Source organism: Centropristis striata, chromosome 7, assembly GCF_030273125.1.
Source record: "Centropristis striata isolate RG_2023a ecotype Rhode Island chromosome 7, C.striata_1.0, whole genome shotgun sequence".
NCBI lineage: Eukaryota > Metazoa > Chordata > Actinopteri > Perciformes > Serranidae > Centropristis > Centropristis striata.
Window position 1 is genome coordinate 22796885 of NC_081523.1, and position 13758 is coordinate 22810642.

Genomic DNA, 13758 nt, shown 5'->3' on the forward strand with positions numbered 1-13758 from the left:
ACTGTTCATTCCGGTTCATCAGCTTGAGTTAATACTATGGCTACTGTCCAGTTCGCTCTGGAGTAATGGGGTACACTGTGGAGGACATGGGGTAAGGCCAGTGAGAGCACGAAATGAAATAATAATAATAGTAAGACCAGCCAGCTTCATTCCAATCCAATACAATATGTTATAATAATTTGCAGGATTAGTAGAGTATTAATAAGAAATGCACACCGAAAACGCAGTTAGCTTATTATACCCAGGTGTAAAACACGCTATCTATATTGTATAACCACAGTACACCAGAAATTTGCTCAATAAGACCAATGGCTCAAGTTAGCATGTTAGATACTTCCCCAAACCCCACACAAAGCAATTGCCAGCAATACATAAGGACAAACAATACCGCTCATTATGTGGGTCCTAAAGTAATAATAATAAGCTCTAAATTGAGATCCAGATATGATGGAATATCATGAACATGGTCAAAATAAAACAAAAGTTAAATCAAATATGACTGATTATGGGAAACAAAGCAGTATTGTATAACAAAAGCAAGCAAATTGTGGAGTCATACTAAGACAAAAAGGGGCCATACCCCGTCACCTGCTTCAGATCAAAGCAGGGGTGATGTTTAAAAAAAAATGGTAAGATTGAATATTAAAATCAAGAGAGGTGACATGAATGGAATGTAATCCAGATCAACAGCACCATGCTGGCTAGAAAATGTGTTGGGAAACACCCCCTCCAAGTCAGTTTTTCAACAGGTTTCTTTTTTTCTCCTTTGAAAAAGAAAACACAGACGGCATGCAAAAGCATCCCCACCGACCAATGCATAATGAGGTATTCTTTTTTTTAATATTTTGTGTTATTTTAAATAAATATATTGATTAAATTGCAAAGTTATGAGATAGAGACATTAAATATTCCACCACGATAGCTAGCTAGCTACAGTTAGTAATAAATAATGATTGTTAAATACTTAAGGCATCTTTAATCACAGCATTCTATGTGAACTAGCAAAACCTCCATTTTCATCCATCTGTAGTTTTTTGGATGGAGGTTTCATACAAAAAGAAAAAAAAAACGCAACACAAACAGTCAAGTTACCCTCCAATAATACACAAGGAAGCATGAAAATACTTGTAACTGAATTGAAACACAAAATCTAGGACAAGAAGAACCCACACCACCAAACCAAAAAAACAGGCAACTCCATATTATAGTGCATTTACAAAACACAAGCTACATTATAACAACAATAAATATGTTTTTGCAGCATTGCAGCTTTTTCTTCACTATGGTTAAAATGGACACGGACTGGGCATATTAGTACCATGTCCAAATTGGCATGTGAGCAAAAAAACAAACAAAAAAAACAAGTAAGAATAAAAAGAAAATGGCAGAAAAAGACAATTAAAAATAAAATTAATGTTAAGAACAATTGTTTGGTATTTTTCAAATGGATGGCTTTTTCTCCCTTTCACCCTCCTTCAAGTGAACTACGCCGACATGGTTCATGCATGATATAGAGAAAACGGCTTTTATCACTGAACGTATCACAGTTGTTCTAGCAATACCATACACTACTACCATGAGGGAGAGGGGGTGGGGACAATCATACACATTCTAGCACATATCACAGGCAAACTAGTTTGTATTTTCCCTGTAACACCAGACACAGTCTTTTTACCATAACAGTGGGAGCAACTCAGATTGAAATGAATAGGAGCCGATACACAACAGAGGCGATTCACTGTATATAGAAATCACATGTGCTTGTTTGATAGGCAATAAGGTTCTGGTAATAGGTAATACAAATGTCAGATTTTATTCACTCTGATGGCAAGACCTCAGGCACTGCATCCTCAAGCCCATGCCAGCCTCTCATGTCATGTGATCATGCCATGAGCGAGGCAACAACAGAGAGGAGTTGCAGTTAGACACAGATCTACTAGCAGCTCTTTGAATCCTTAGCATCAGGAGAGAAATGCTACATTGGTCTGAGATCAGTGTCTAAGGGCAACTTTGGTCTACTCGGGATGAGTGAGGGGAGGGTGTAGGGGGGTGGGGGATTAGGTGCATTCTTGTCCTCCTCTATGAATGAGTGGGATCATCAGAGTCATAGTATACGGTTCACATGCACAGACACACAGTCCCTGTTTCTACTGCTCCACAATATTAACGACACAGCCCAAGCCTGCCATACAGCATGCACATCTGAGGCCTCTGCTCTAGATAATAGAGGCCCCACTACGACACTACACAGATCACTGGAAGCCATGCCTGCAGTTAGCGGGTTTTGCATCAACTCTGATGGCATCTACTAACTGTAAATCCAAAACCACGTTAGACAGGAAAGAGGGATTTTTGGCCTTTTTACACAACTAGCTCTTTCCTCATCTATGATTAATTAACGTGCTCTCTTATTTGAGCCGCTTTCACCCTCTCTGTAGGTTTTATTTTTCACAAACATATTTCTCAAAAGGCTTTTGCTTGCTACACAACACTGTTACTCTGTAAATACTTATTCTGTACTATACTCCATTACACCACAAGCGTTCAGCTACGAGAGTTCACACCAAACAACCTCATGCTAATCATTTTGATAATGTTCTGTACAGATGTGCTGAGGGCTTGGGCAGAGTGCAGCTTAAAGGATTTTTTCACAGGCCTGGGGGGAAAGGGTTTAGATGTAGTGGCAGAGAAATGGCCTTAATACGCCACACTGAGCTGGGGAGGTTGGTGGTGTCCTCTCTTCATGGCTGTATGGAGAAATGTACACAGGGTACACAATCTGACAGAATCTGTGTGTGAAGCCTCAGCACATCTGTCCACACGTGTCCGCTCCTTCCTTTTACATCCAGCAAGTCCATTCAAACCAACCTTCAGTCCAGCCACCTGTCTATGCATCAACCCCCGTCCCTCGTTGTGTTGTAGGTGAGTGTGCTTTGTTGATCCCTCTGTCACAGCTGTCTCAGAAGGCAGGCTCGTTGAGTGATGCAGAGGGGGAAGAGAGGGGTGTTTGGCAGAGCTTCCCCCTCAGAGGGGAGGCAATGGAGAATTAACAAGACCAGATCCAAAGCTGCAGGAGTCGACAGGAGCTATCAACTGTCGGGGGTCAGTTGGGTCTCAATGTCCACTCTGCAGATGGGGCACTTTCTGCTGGTGGCCAGCCACTGGTCCACACACGCCTGGTGGAAGAGGTGCATGCAGGGTAATCTCCTATGGACAAAGAAGAGACACGGCCAGGAATTTAACTAAGAATTAAAAAAGGAGCGTGTAGGATTTCGGGGGATTGATAGGCAGAAATGGAACATATTTTTTTAATTTGTGTATAATAACCTACAACTTTAACGTTATGTTTTTGTTAGTCTAGAATGAGCCCTTCATATCTTCCATAGTGCACCTCTGTGTTCCTACAGTAACCCAGAAAGGACAAACCAAACACGAGGGATGACCCTCAGCATTTTTCCAGAAGGCCATCGTAGATTCTCTACACGCATGGAAATGGAGTGTGAGTGTACGGATATTCAGTTGGTTGCAATTTGTACCATCGCCGCTAAATGCTACTAAATCCTACATACTGGACCTTTAATCACTGCCGTTTGAAAACCAGGTAATCTGTCAAATGTCAATTTTGCTCATTTGCAAAGATAATTCCAATACATCTGAAGAAGTAGGAGAATGTTCTTAATTCTTAAGATCTGTAAAAAGTTATCACATTTGGAAACGGTTTTCAATGGAAAGCCACAACTTGTCTTTCGGTTACAAAGCCATTTCTAAGATTATGATACAGTCTCCAAGATTTGATTCTTGTTTTTTGTGTCTTTGAAACTTTTTTTTCCTTTTCTTGTTAGATCTTGAAAAGAACAGTTGTCAAGTTGTCAATAAACCAAACCAAAAAGGTGAAGTCCGAACAGCTGGATGAAACAGCTGTTACTCACTGAGTTGCACCAAAGTTAAAGTCCTTAATCTTGGATGTGCATGTGATTCATGGGTCCTGTCGGGCTCAGTATTCAGATTGTGTGTTGAGTAGATCCAGTTGTCTGACTGCAGTTCACATTTGACATAAGAATGCGTCTCAAGAGACTTCTTGTGATCAAATTTCGCTTCACATTTGATTTAATCTGTGGGGGAAACTGCAAGTACTCAAAAAAAATCCACAGAACCAAAGACATTTGCTTCACTAACAGTTGTCTTCTTTCACTTTAACCTCATGACTCTGAAGTAAACAAAGCCTGACACATCATGAATGATGAATGCTTGGAAGAACAGAGAATTTATGTACTCCCACCACAACATGTTGCATATACAACAACATGTTCAACCTCAATCACCATATTACTTCTCCATCTTCTTTTTTTGGAATAAACACACAGCTGACCCTAGAAAACCTGAAGCTTTCACTAACTTTGTTCTTCTTTCCTCTTTTTCCTTTCTCACAGAGTGAAGTAACTTCTTTTGTCTCTTTGCCAGTTAGACAGATCACAACACTGGACACACATCATAAGATTGTGTGAAATGCTAATGTTGCCTTCAGGCGGTATTTTCAAGATGAGGTGCTGGAGGAAATCCTGTGATAGGATTTTAAAACCTGATGCTTTGAACTCACGTGGCAGAACCAATTAAAGGTTAAAAACTGCTGAGACTGTATGACAGTGTTTACATTCTGAAGCAAAGCGTTGTGCATATATGCATATAAATTAGCAAATGTTGTCCGGGGAGACAAGGCCTCAAGCAGCTTTACTCAAACAACCTTAAGAGAACATTCTGGTCACAACACTGTCTGAGTCCACTGCACTGTCGAGGTTGGATGTAAAAACAAATATTATGGACAACTGAGACATTCCATAATGTCTGTCTCCAGGATTTCTAAGCAAATGTAAAACTGAACCAGGCAAGAAACAACAAGCAAGTAGAGATGGGAATTGATAAGATTTTTTATAATACCCACGCCATTATTGATTCTGCTTATCAGTTTAACTCTATCAATTTCCTTATTGATTCCAGATCAGTTTTCTGTGTGAAAAAAGTAGGCCTGCACAGGTTTTCAGTGTCAACCCGACTGTTTTGAGTCAGAACAGAACAGTGTAGCCTTAGTGTTATTTTAACATAGAATATATTTACCCTAACAGCTGTGCTGCCCGATTGGAAAATTGTGGCAAATAGAATACCTGACATTCCCAAAATCTAACTAACTAAGTAACTCTTAAACTAAAGGAAAAATATTATGTTAACCTAATGATGACACTAAATAAAAGTTGGGATGGACAAAGTTATAACAATTCATCCTAAGGGGGAGATAAATGTCTGTACCAAATTTCATACCAATCCATCCATTAGTAGTTCAGACATTTCACTCAAAAACCACAAAGGCCAACCAGCTGATGGCGCTAGAGTAAAAGTCAGGGATCATCAAAGACATTAGGATCTATCTCCATCTCTGGGGACCATGAATGTCTGTAGAAAAGTTCAAGGCAATCTACTGAAGCATTGTTGAGATATTTCAGTCTGGACTAAAGTGGACTGACCGACAGACATCGGCAAACTTTAGAAAAGCTGCATGTAATTTAGGACAAGAAAAGGTCAAATAAAAGCATCCCTCAGGAGGCAACACATTGTAAGCACAACTTATGTTCAATTCCACATTAACAGCATTTCCCTGGTTTAAAAAAGCAAAAAAATGATCATATTGTTGTACCTGACATCCTCTCCATCCTCCAGCATCGACAGACAGATGGTGCACTTCTCATCGGTGTCCAGCTCCTCATCATCCAGACACATCTTCAGGTCCTGGGGTATTCTCTGCACAAAGAGAGAGAAAGGCAAACAGACTTTAATTATTAAAGTGTGTCGTGCAGCTGTGCGTTAGGAGCTGTTGTGTTTATACCACGGGTGTCTCTGAGTCAGCCCAGGCAAAAAGAAAAGAGTCACCTAATCATGCTTCCGAAAAAGAAAAAAAAAACATCAGATGGAAAAGACTCAATTACTTCTTCTCGCTCACAATGTACCAAATGATCTGACACTCTTTCCAGCGTATTTGGGTCATACTCAGTGTAGAAGGTTCTTTAAATTCATTCCACGCACATATCTGCAGACAGCTGGATGACTCATCCCTCGCCTCGAATTGTGCACACTGCAGACCTGTCTCACTAATCTGCTAACGGAAATTAGTTTGACCTTTGAACTACTGCAAGAGTCGTGACCCTCGTTCCACTCTCGTCTTCACTCTTTGATCCTTGCGCCCCGGTGCCCTTTTCCATCCCCTTCTTTCACACCAAGCTCAACTTATTTCTTGCCCAAAGCTTTCGTCTGTACCCAACCACATCAAAAAGATCTGTCACTCAGGTTTTTTGTTTTTTTTTACCTTTTTGTACTTATGGGGGAAGGTGAATCTCTCTATGGTGGTTTGGACCGCTCCACGGTTTACACTGCCCAGCCTGTCCTCCAGCTGCAGGAGCTCCTACAAAGGAAATTAATTCTTTTAGGTAAAAGTTGAAAGTCTGAAAAAAAAAGCATCCCACATTTGCCAGCAAAGATCAAAATTGGAATTTGTATAATAACATATTCAAATGCAAAAGACATATAAGTGTGGAATGCTAAAATTAAATCGGTGCTTCGAGGAACAGGAAAGAGCCACTCAGAAAACATTTGCATCTTGTTAAAATGAAAACAAATGTCATGAGATTAAAGGCATTTGGACCATTTGAGGCATCTGGAAGCCAGGATAATTGGATATAAGAAAATCAGTTACACACTCAAGCCTGTCCAGAGCATTGGTCACAGAGAAACAATGATAAATGAGTGTAGACTGGTGTGTCTGCTGAGGAGAGAGAGGAAGCAGCGGCACGAACCTCGTAGCTCTCTCTAACAGCAGACGCGTGGCGGGAGGGGTTGAGACTCTGCAGAGCCAGCAAGTGCAGCTGGGGATATGGGTAGTTTCTGATCTCATGGACAACCTGGAAGATGACAGATAAAAGGAGCTAGCTTCAGCTCTGCAGCAGAAATCATGAAAAAAAAACTGGAACACAGGTCATCCCCAGTTGCTGGGTATCTAGATTATTCTGAGAAACCCAGAGGAGAGTCACTGGGAGTTCATTGAGACGAGCATGATTGATTGTACGGAGGCAGAGGGGGCTCACCACTTGTGTTGAGGCATTGTTTCTAGGGAAGTGGTGCATCCTAGGAGAGGTCAAGTAGTGCTGATAGTGCTGCGGCAGCGGATGGATGTGATACTGGTGGGGGGGCAGCCCAGCATCTACGCTTAGATCCCTGGACAGAAACCCAAAACAAGTGAGCCACACAAGTCATGTCATAGTGTGTCTGGCAAACTGCCTTCTGATAACAGTGGAATACCAGAGTTTTTTAGGACAGTGACAGGGTCGGTACAGTTTTTAGGAATACATTCAAGCACTTTTAAGGCCAACCACAAACTTTCAAACTCTCAAAACCTTTATTAGCTGTTCACATTTACTTTGATTGTATGATTTGATTATGATTATTCAGTACTTGCAAATTTCTTATTTAGCTTTGAATAATGAGTTAACACAAGAAATCGTGAAAGAAACGACAATGTCTCTATCTGTTCAAACAACACAAAAGATCAAATGAACAAAATGATCAGATTATCCCAAAGGAATATTTACATTAGAAAAGCGTAGCAGTCATAGCATCTTATTACGTTCAAACAAATACACCAAAGGGATTGCTTTGTTTCAAATACTAAAAGATTATTGTTTTACATGAGTGATTGTGTAGATGAAAGTTGAAATCCAGACATTTTTAAGGAGCATTTTCAAGCATATTCCTAACCTTGAAAACAAAGGAACCCTGCAGTGATTCCTGACCAGGTTACTCAGAGAGGAGTAAGCTCAACTTATTTCCTTTACCTTTTCTGCCTTTTTTCTCTCCAGCATAACACAATATAACTTCACTTTTGATCTTCAATCTTCTAGAGCTGCTGTGGGGAGCTCTGTTTCCCTTTAACACCTCATAAAACTCTTTATGCATTAATGTTACATTAAGCAAGACATGTACAATCTTTATTGCCAATTTTACAGTCTAATAAGAGGTTGGTTTGCTTTGGGCTCTTTTTCAACTTGGTCTTAAACCCCTTTCATCTGGTCTTGACCCAGATTTGATGGCAGTCTGGTGCAGACAAACTAAGCTGACAAAAAAAAGGATGTTATCATCCTCTTTGGTGCAGAATTTATATGGTATTGTATAATTTAGTATACTTTCTGTTGGTATGAAGTTAAATCATCATTCCAACCATTGTTTGTAACAAAAGAAAAGTAGCTGCCATTGATTGCCTCCATAGCAACTCTTTATGTATTATTGTTACACTTGAGATGTGTAGTCTTTATTGTGTGTAGTATTTATTATTATTTTAAGTATTATTTTGTCTAATTCAATAAGACTTTGTTGGTATAAAATAAAAAAACCTCAATCATGACAATGTACTTTTACAACAAATAAACAGACTGTTTGCCTCTGTGGTGCTGCATCTATATTATGTATAAATACAAGAGGTATATTGCTCACCAGTCTGTGCCCTCAGCCAGGTAGCGGGGCTGCTGCACCACAGGCTGAGGAGGGACATGAAGAGGGGGGGCAAACTCATAGCCGGGCCGCAGTCTGTGGGGCTGGTGTGGAACTCTCTCTGGGGTGCGTCTACTGAGACAAATAACCAACCATTTGAAAACATCCTGGGAAAGTGAAATTTTGAAAAGTTAAATTCAAGCACTTTGCAAGTATTTGCATTGTTCAAGCTTTTCCAGCACCTTACAGATGGGGTAAATTACATATTCATATACAGAAGAACGATTTTTGGACTTTAAATTAGATGTTATTGTGACAGCACTCTGCAGAGGAGTGACAACAAAGTTTTATGTTTTAATATGACTCCTGTTTGTAAGTAGGCTTGCCATCCTATTTACTCTAAATTTCAAGCACGTTATACAAAATGCATTTGAGAGGATTTTCAGCACCTGTTGGAAGCCTGTGAAAATAATGTCACAGGTTAACTGGAAACAAAGACAGACAGAGAGACATTTTGTCTTTTATGTGTCTTGTACTGCAAACCTGTGTAGATACCTGGAGGGTGGCAGGATGTGTCGGTGCTGTGCCTCGAGGATCTGCTGCTGGAGGAGGTATTGCTGGTGTAATGCCTGAGGTAGGAAGGGAGGGGCAGGGATGTCCTGGAACTGGGGAGCGGGCAGGGGGTTGAGGGGCGGGTGGAGCGGAGGGCCATGCTGGTGGCCGGGAGGGGCCAGGTGGGGGTTAATGCCTGACTGTGGCTGCCCTGGGTGGGGCATGGGGAAGTCCATGGGCAGCGGGGCCTGAGGACCTAACTGGAAGTGCCGGCAAGAGGTAGCATGGCTGTGCTGCTGCTGCTGCTGCTGTTGCTGTTGCCGGTTGAAATGGGATCCTGTGGAGGATAAGGAGAAGTTGTCAGGCACCTGAGGGGAGAGATTAGCTGGAATTAATTGTGGGTGAAAATGTGGTGTCACTGTGTGTGTGATATAGCATGTTAATGAAGCCCTACCTCTTACCTAGGGTGAAAAATACTTCTGTGGGGGTGGGAAAATGATGGTTACCACAAGTACCATGAACATGACAACCATTTTTGGTCCTGCACACAAAACGCAAGCTCTCATTTCTTTTATTGCATTTCCGACCTCTGGACCGACTCCTGGTCTTCTGATTCACAGACAAGCGAACTGGATCAGAACAGATGAAATCTACCAGCATATGGTCTTCAACGCAGCTTGGTTCTCGTAAATTCTGCAGCCGACAGCGGGTCAGTGCACTTCGAGTAAAACCTTTAGTACCTGGCTGCCTATAAAGATATACATTTAACTGTTCAGATGCCAAGTCTCTTCCTATATAACCATAAAGAACAATCCTTTACTTCTTAAAAAAGAAACCAGAGTATAAATTCCCATTATTATACATCTGTGCTTCACTGAAACATACTGTATCATTGTGTCTTACACTTACAGTGCAGCTCTGCTTGTCATTCTCCCATATAACCATTCAGGAGTTTAGAGGAAATAGCTTGAATGCTTTTTTTACTCTCTCCAACCACAGCTATTTGGCAACTGCAGAAAACAGACTGCTGTGGAGACTCAGGGAGGAAAAGACAGACTAACTTGTGCTGTGGTGCAATATGGTTTTAATACTGTGCTTATGCTTAAAAAGACCTTTTTGATTTTAAAAGAGCTGCAAAACTAATAACTTTAGCTTTCATTAGAAACTTTTGAGGAAATCCCAGTTTAAAGAAGGCATGATAGGTCTGCAGTGGAGCAGGATTCAATATACTGTGCTTGTTATGTCCATCTGGCAGAAACTGAAGCAGTGGAATTAGAAAAAAATCTACCAGTTTAGACATTAAAATTGTGCCGTTCTAACAGAAGATGCAAAATTCCCATATGGTTTGAGTTGAATCTGTTTTGACAGTGTAGAAAACATGACGAATACTAATATAAACAGTGAAAAGATTTTTTTTTTTTTTTTAAATCATGAGGAAATAGGCAAAGTCTACATTGCATTTACTTAGAGTACACTTGAAACACGCAGTATGATTTTTAAACGCACCCAGCAAAGATAAGCAACATGACCTTCCAGCAGTATTTTCAGGTCGTCAGTGTTGCCGGGCAGACAAGATATGACCTTGCTGCCTTGGGTCAAAGGCTCAAGTCTAGACTGTAAGTAGCACACTGCGTTTTCAAGCGTCTCAGTGAAAACGATCACCATGAATGACAGCAGATAGACTCATTCAGGCCCTGTGATGGAGGAAGCGTGGAAATTGTCTATCTTTGTCACAGCGGGAGAGGAGGTGGGTGGGAGGGGGAGGGGGTGGAGGGGGGCAGGTAGGGACAAGGGAGAGGGAGGACAATAAATGGAAATCAGCAAGAAGCACACTGAAGGTTAGGAAAAACACTATATTCTTTATTGAAAAATATTAGTATATGTGGATTTTGTGTTTTTTTTGTAATAATAGTATAAATCCATGCAACAAAAATAAACAACATAGACTGAAGGCAAGGCCCACCATGCTCCATATAGGGTTAAAAAGAACAAAAGCGGCATCCAATGAGCAGACGTGTTGGCTACAGCACATGATTTCAGTACAGCAGGGTACATCTTTACTACAGAAAGATTACATTGGATTTTCACTAGTCAATGTAGGAAAACAAAAACAAAAAATTATGAATCATAAATGTGACCATGCATTAAAAGTACTATTACCAGAACAAAAGGTAAAGAGAGACCACAACCAAACAATAAAGACGTTATTACTAATAGAGGATCTCTTTAGCAGTGCAGGAAAATAGGCATCCCTGTGAAATGGATAGCATTTTGGCCTCATGTTAGTGGGGAAAATTGGGAAGTGATGAACCACCAGTGAGCATGTTTTGCGTACATCAATGTTTAGAGTTTCATTTGCCTGTAAGGGGCAAACAGCCCTGACAATTCAGTGTGATTCAAAGCTTGAAATTTGCAAAGGGAACAAAAGGATTACACAAAAATGGAGACAGTTATGGCAGGTTGTTGTGTGCAGGTGCAGTGTACCTTCAATTATTTCAAGTGATCACATGACAGCATTTGCTGGAATGCTGAGTTTTAACAATAAAAACTGCATGCATGTGGTTCCAATTTGCATGCCTTTAACTTTAAAATTATAGGTCACTTTAATCATGTACATTGCACCTTGTGTGAAGAGAAGGAAGATGAGCCGAATTCTGGTGTTCAACAATGCAGTGTGGTATTTAAGATCATGCAAAATGTATCCACTTTACAGGAATTTACAGCATGTTGTCTATAAAGACTGGATGGGAGGTACACAATGACATTCAACTGATATCTAAAAAGGAGCTAAAATGTTTACTCAGTGCTACAGCAATTTGACAGAAAAAAAGACAAAAAAGGTGCTCTGTTCTAGGTGTTAGCTATTGTTTTAGTCTGCTTAACATGGAAAGTCTATGACTGAATACATCTTGGGAGGGGGTGCTTTTTAATACCAATGTCGTCTTCTGATGGAAAGAGGAAATGAAGAAGGGATTCACAATACAGCTAAATGCAGAGAACAGGCAGAGGCCACGCCACACCACACAGCAGCAGATGATCATTAGCTACACAATGGGGGGGACGACAAAGATCTGATAAATGCAGAATGTAGAGCCAGCCTCCATACTATGAAACAGGGAAATAAGAACAGAAATAAAAGCACAATGAAATCATTGATGCCACTGTTATGAAATTAATGTTACACTGTAGCTTTACCATTGTTTAACTGTGACCGCATACGGGTCTTTTTGCAATTCGGCAGCTTCAAACAAACAGCTGCTAAATTGCCAATTAGCAAATGATAATAAAAAAAAGGCGACTGATAGTTTAATTGTTCGGAAGTCCACGCTCCCCGGGCAATTGGCCATGTATCGATTAGTTCACTGGCCAATTGACAGGGATAATAATTACTGAAATCACGGTAGAAAAACGGCGAGCGCTAGCAGAAGCAGATGATCTTCAAATGACATCATCCAGGCACAGATAAGCTGACTGGCTGGAAAGGCTACGTCTATTTTGCGGTATTTTTACAGTGCAAATACACGGTAGCGCCTTGGGGGAAATAACAATACAACGTAATGTTACTAAAATAAAAAAAACAAATTGAATGTATCTCAGATTAACAATTTCTGACACGATTGTCTATGCGCGAATGTCTTTCTGATATTTAGATATTTTGGACAGCACGCCCCGTGCATGTGAAATCCTTTGTGAGAAATGTTTCGCTTCCAAGACATAGCCTGTGCCAACGAGCCACTTAGCTTAGCTTTAGCGGCGGTATTTTTCTTAATTTAGGCAGAATTTCACCTAGCAAATAATATTATTCGGTGGCTTACGCTACTCTGGAGTGAATGCAGATTAAAGTAGTATCACGGTGCAGGTAGATTCGCAAATAATTTGACCGTTAATTTTAAGATATCTAACGCAAGCTAACCCTAAACTCGAGCGAGCCGACTAGCCAACAGCTGCAGTGAATATTAAAATAAACAGGGCACATGTTTTGGAGCGATATGAATATTAATACCGTACCTCTGTTTCTTACTGAGCCGAATACAGGAAGAACCAGATATCCGACATGCACTAAGACCATCCTGGGATCCTTATCTTATGATTCCGCTGGGTTATTTGGAGAGAAAGAGTAGTAGTAGCCCATGCGGATCTACATTCAGGCGGCTAGCACCACAGACAAACCCGACGGAACGACTGTGTGACTGGCTGGCTGTCGCTGACAAAAGGAGACATGTCGTTCCATCTCCGGGGCAACAGAGGGCGATGTTGCGGCGCTACGTACCGACACGAGACGTATCTCTAGGTTAATTAATCCAGCCTTGTCAATTAATCTTGTTAAAAATATTTTTAAACAGCTTCTATTGATGAATGGGTGAAAACCATACACAGTATATACGGTAAATAAATAAATAAACAAATGTCATATTTTATTTTATGTTTATCTCCACTCATGTTGCACTAAATAAAGTCGGACTACTCGTTTAACTCTATGGAGTCTTGGGCTATTTTGTCCATATTTTAATCCAAAATGTCTTTTTTTGGTCATTTTGTGTCTGTTGTTATGCTTTTTTTTAGCCATTTTGTTTCTTTTTTAGTCATTTTATGTCTTCCGTGGGGGGGTTTGGTGATTCTTTCTTCTCATTTTGTCTTTTTTAGTCATGTTGTGTCTTTTTTTAGTCCTTTAGTCCAACA

At 40.5% G+C, this 13758-nt stretch overlaps 1 protein-coding gene across 2 annotated transcripts; it reads right to left on the reverse strand.

The window, feature by feature from the left end:
- Positions 1–551: 551 nt before the first annotated feature.
- ark2cb (arkadia (RNF111) C-terminal like ring finger ubiquitin ligase 2Cb) lies at positions 552–13457 on the reverse strand. Of its 2 annotated transcripts, none has more exons than XM_059337350.1 (8): positions 13087–13457; positions 9082–9415; positions 8530–8658; positions 7128–7257; positions 6840–6944; positions 6353–6448; positions 5687–5790; positions 552–3207 (listed from the first exon to the last, which is right to left on the reverse strand). In XM_059337350.1, the coding sequence occupies exons 1-8, from the start codon at positions 13145–13147 to the stop codon at positions 3090–3092; spliced, it is 1077 nt and encodes a 358-aa protein (XP_059193333.1). In that variant the 5' UTR covers positions 13148–13457; the 3' UTR covers positions 552–3089. The 2 variants fall into 2 exon arrangements, with proteins under 2 accessions (XP_059193333.1, XP_059193332.1); XM_059337349.1 differs by having other exon boundaries at positions 8530–8661.
- Between the last annotated feature and the right edge of the window lie 301 nt (positions 13458–13758).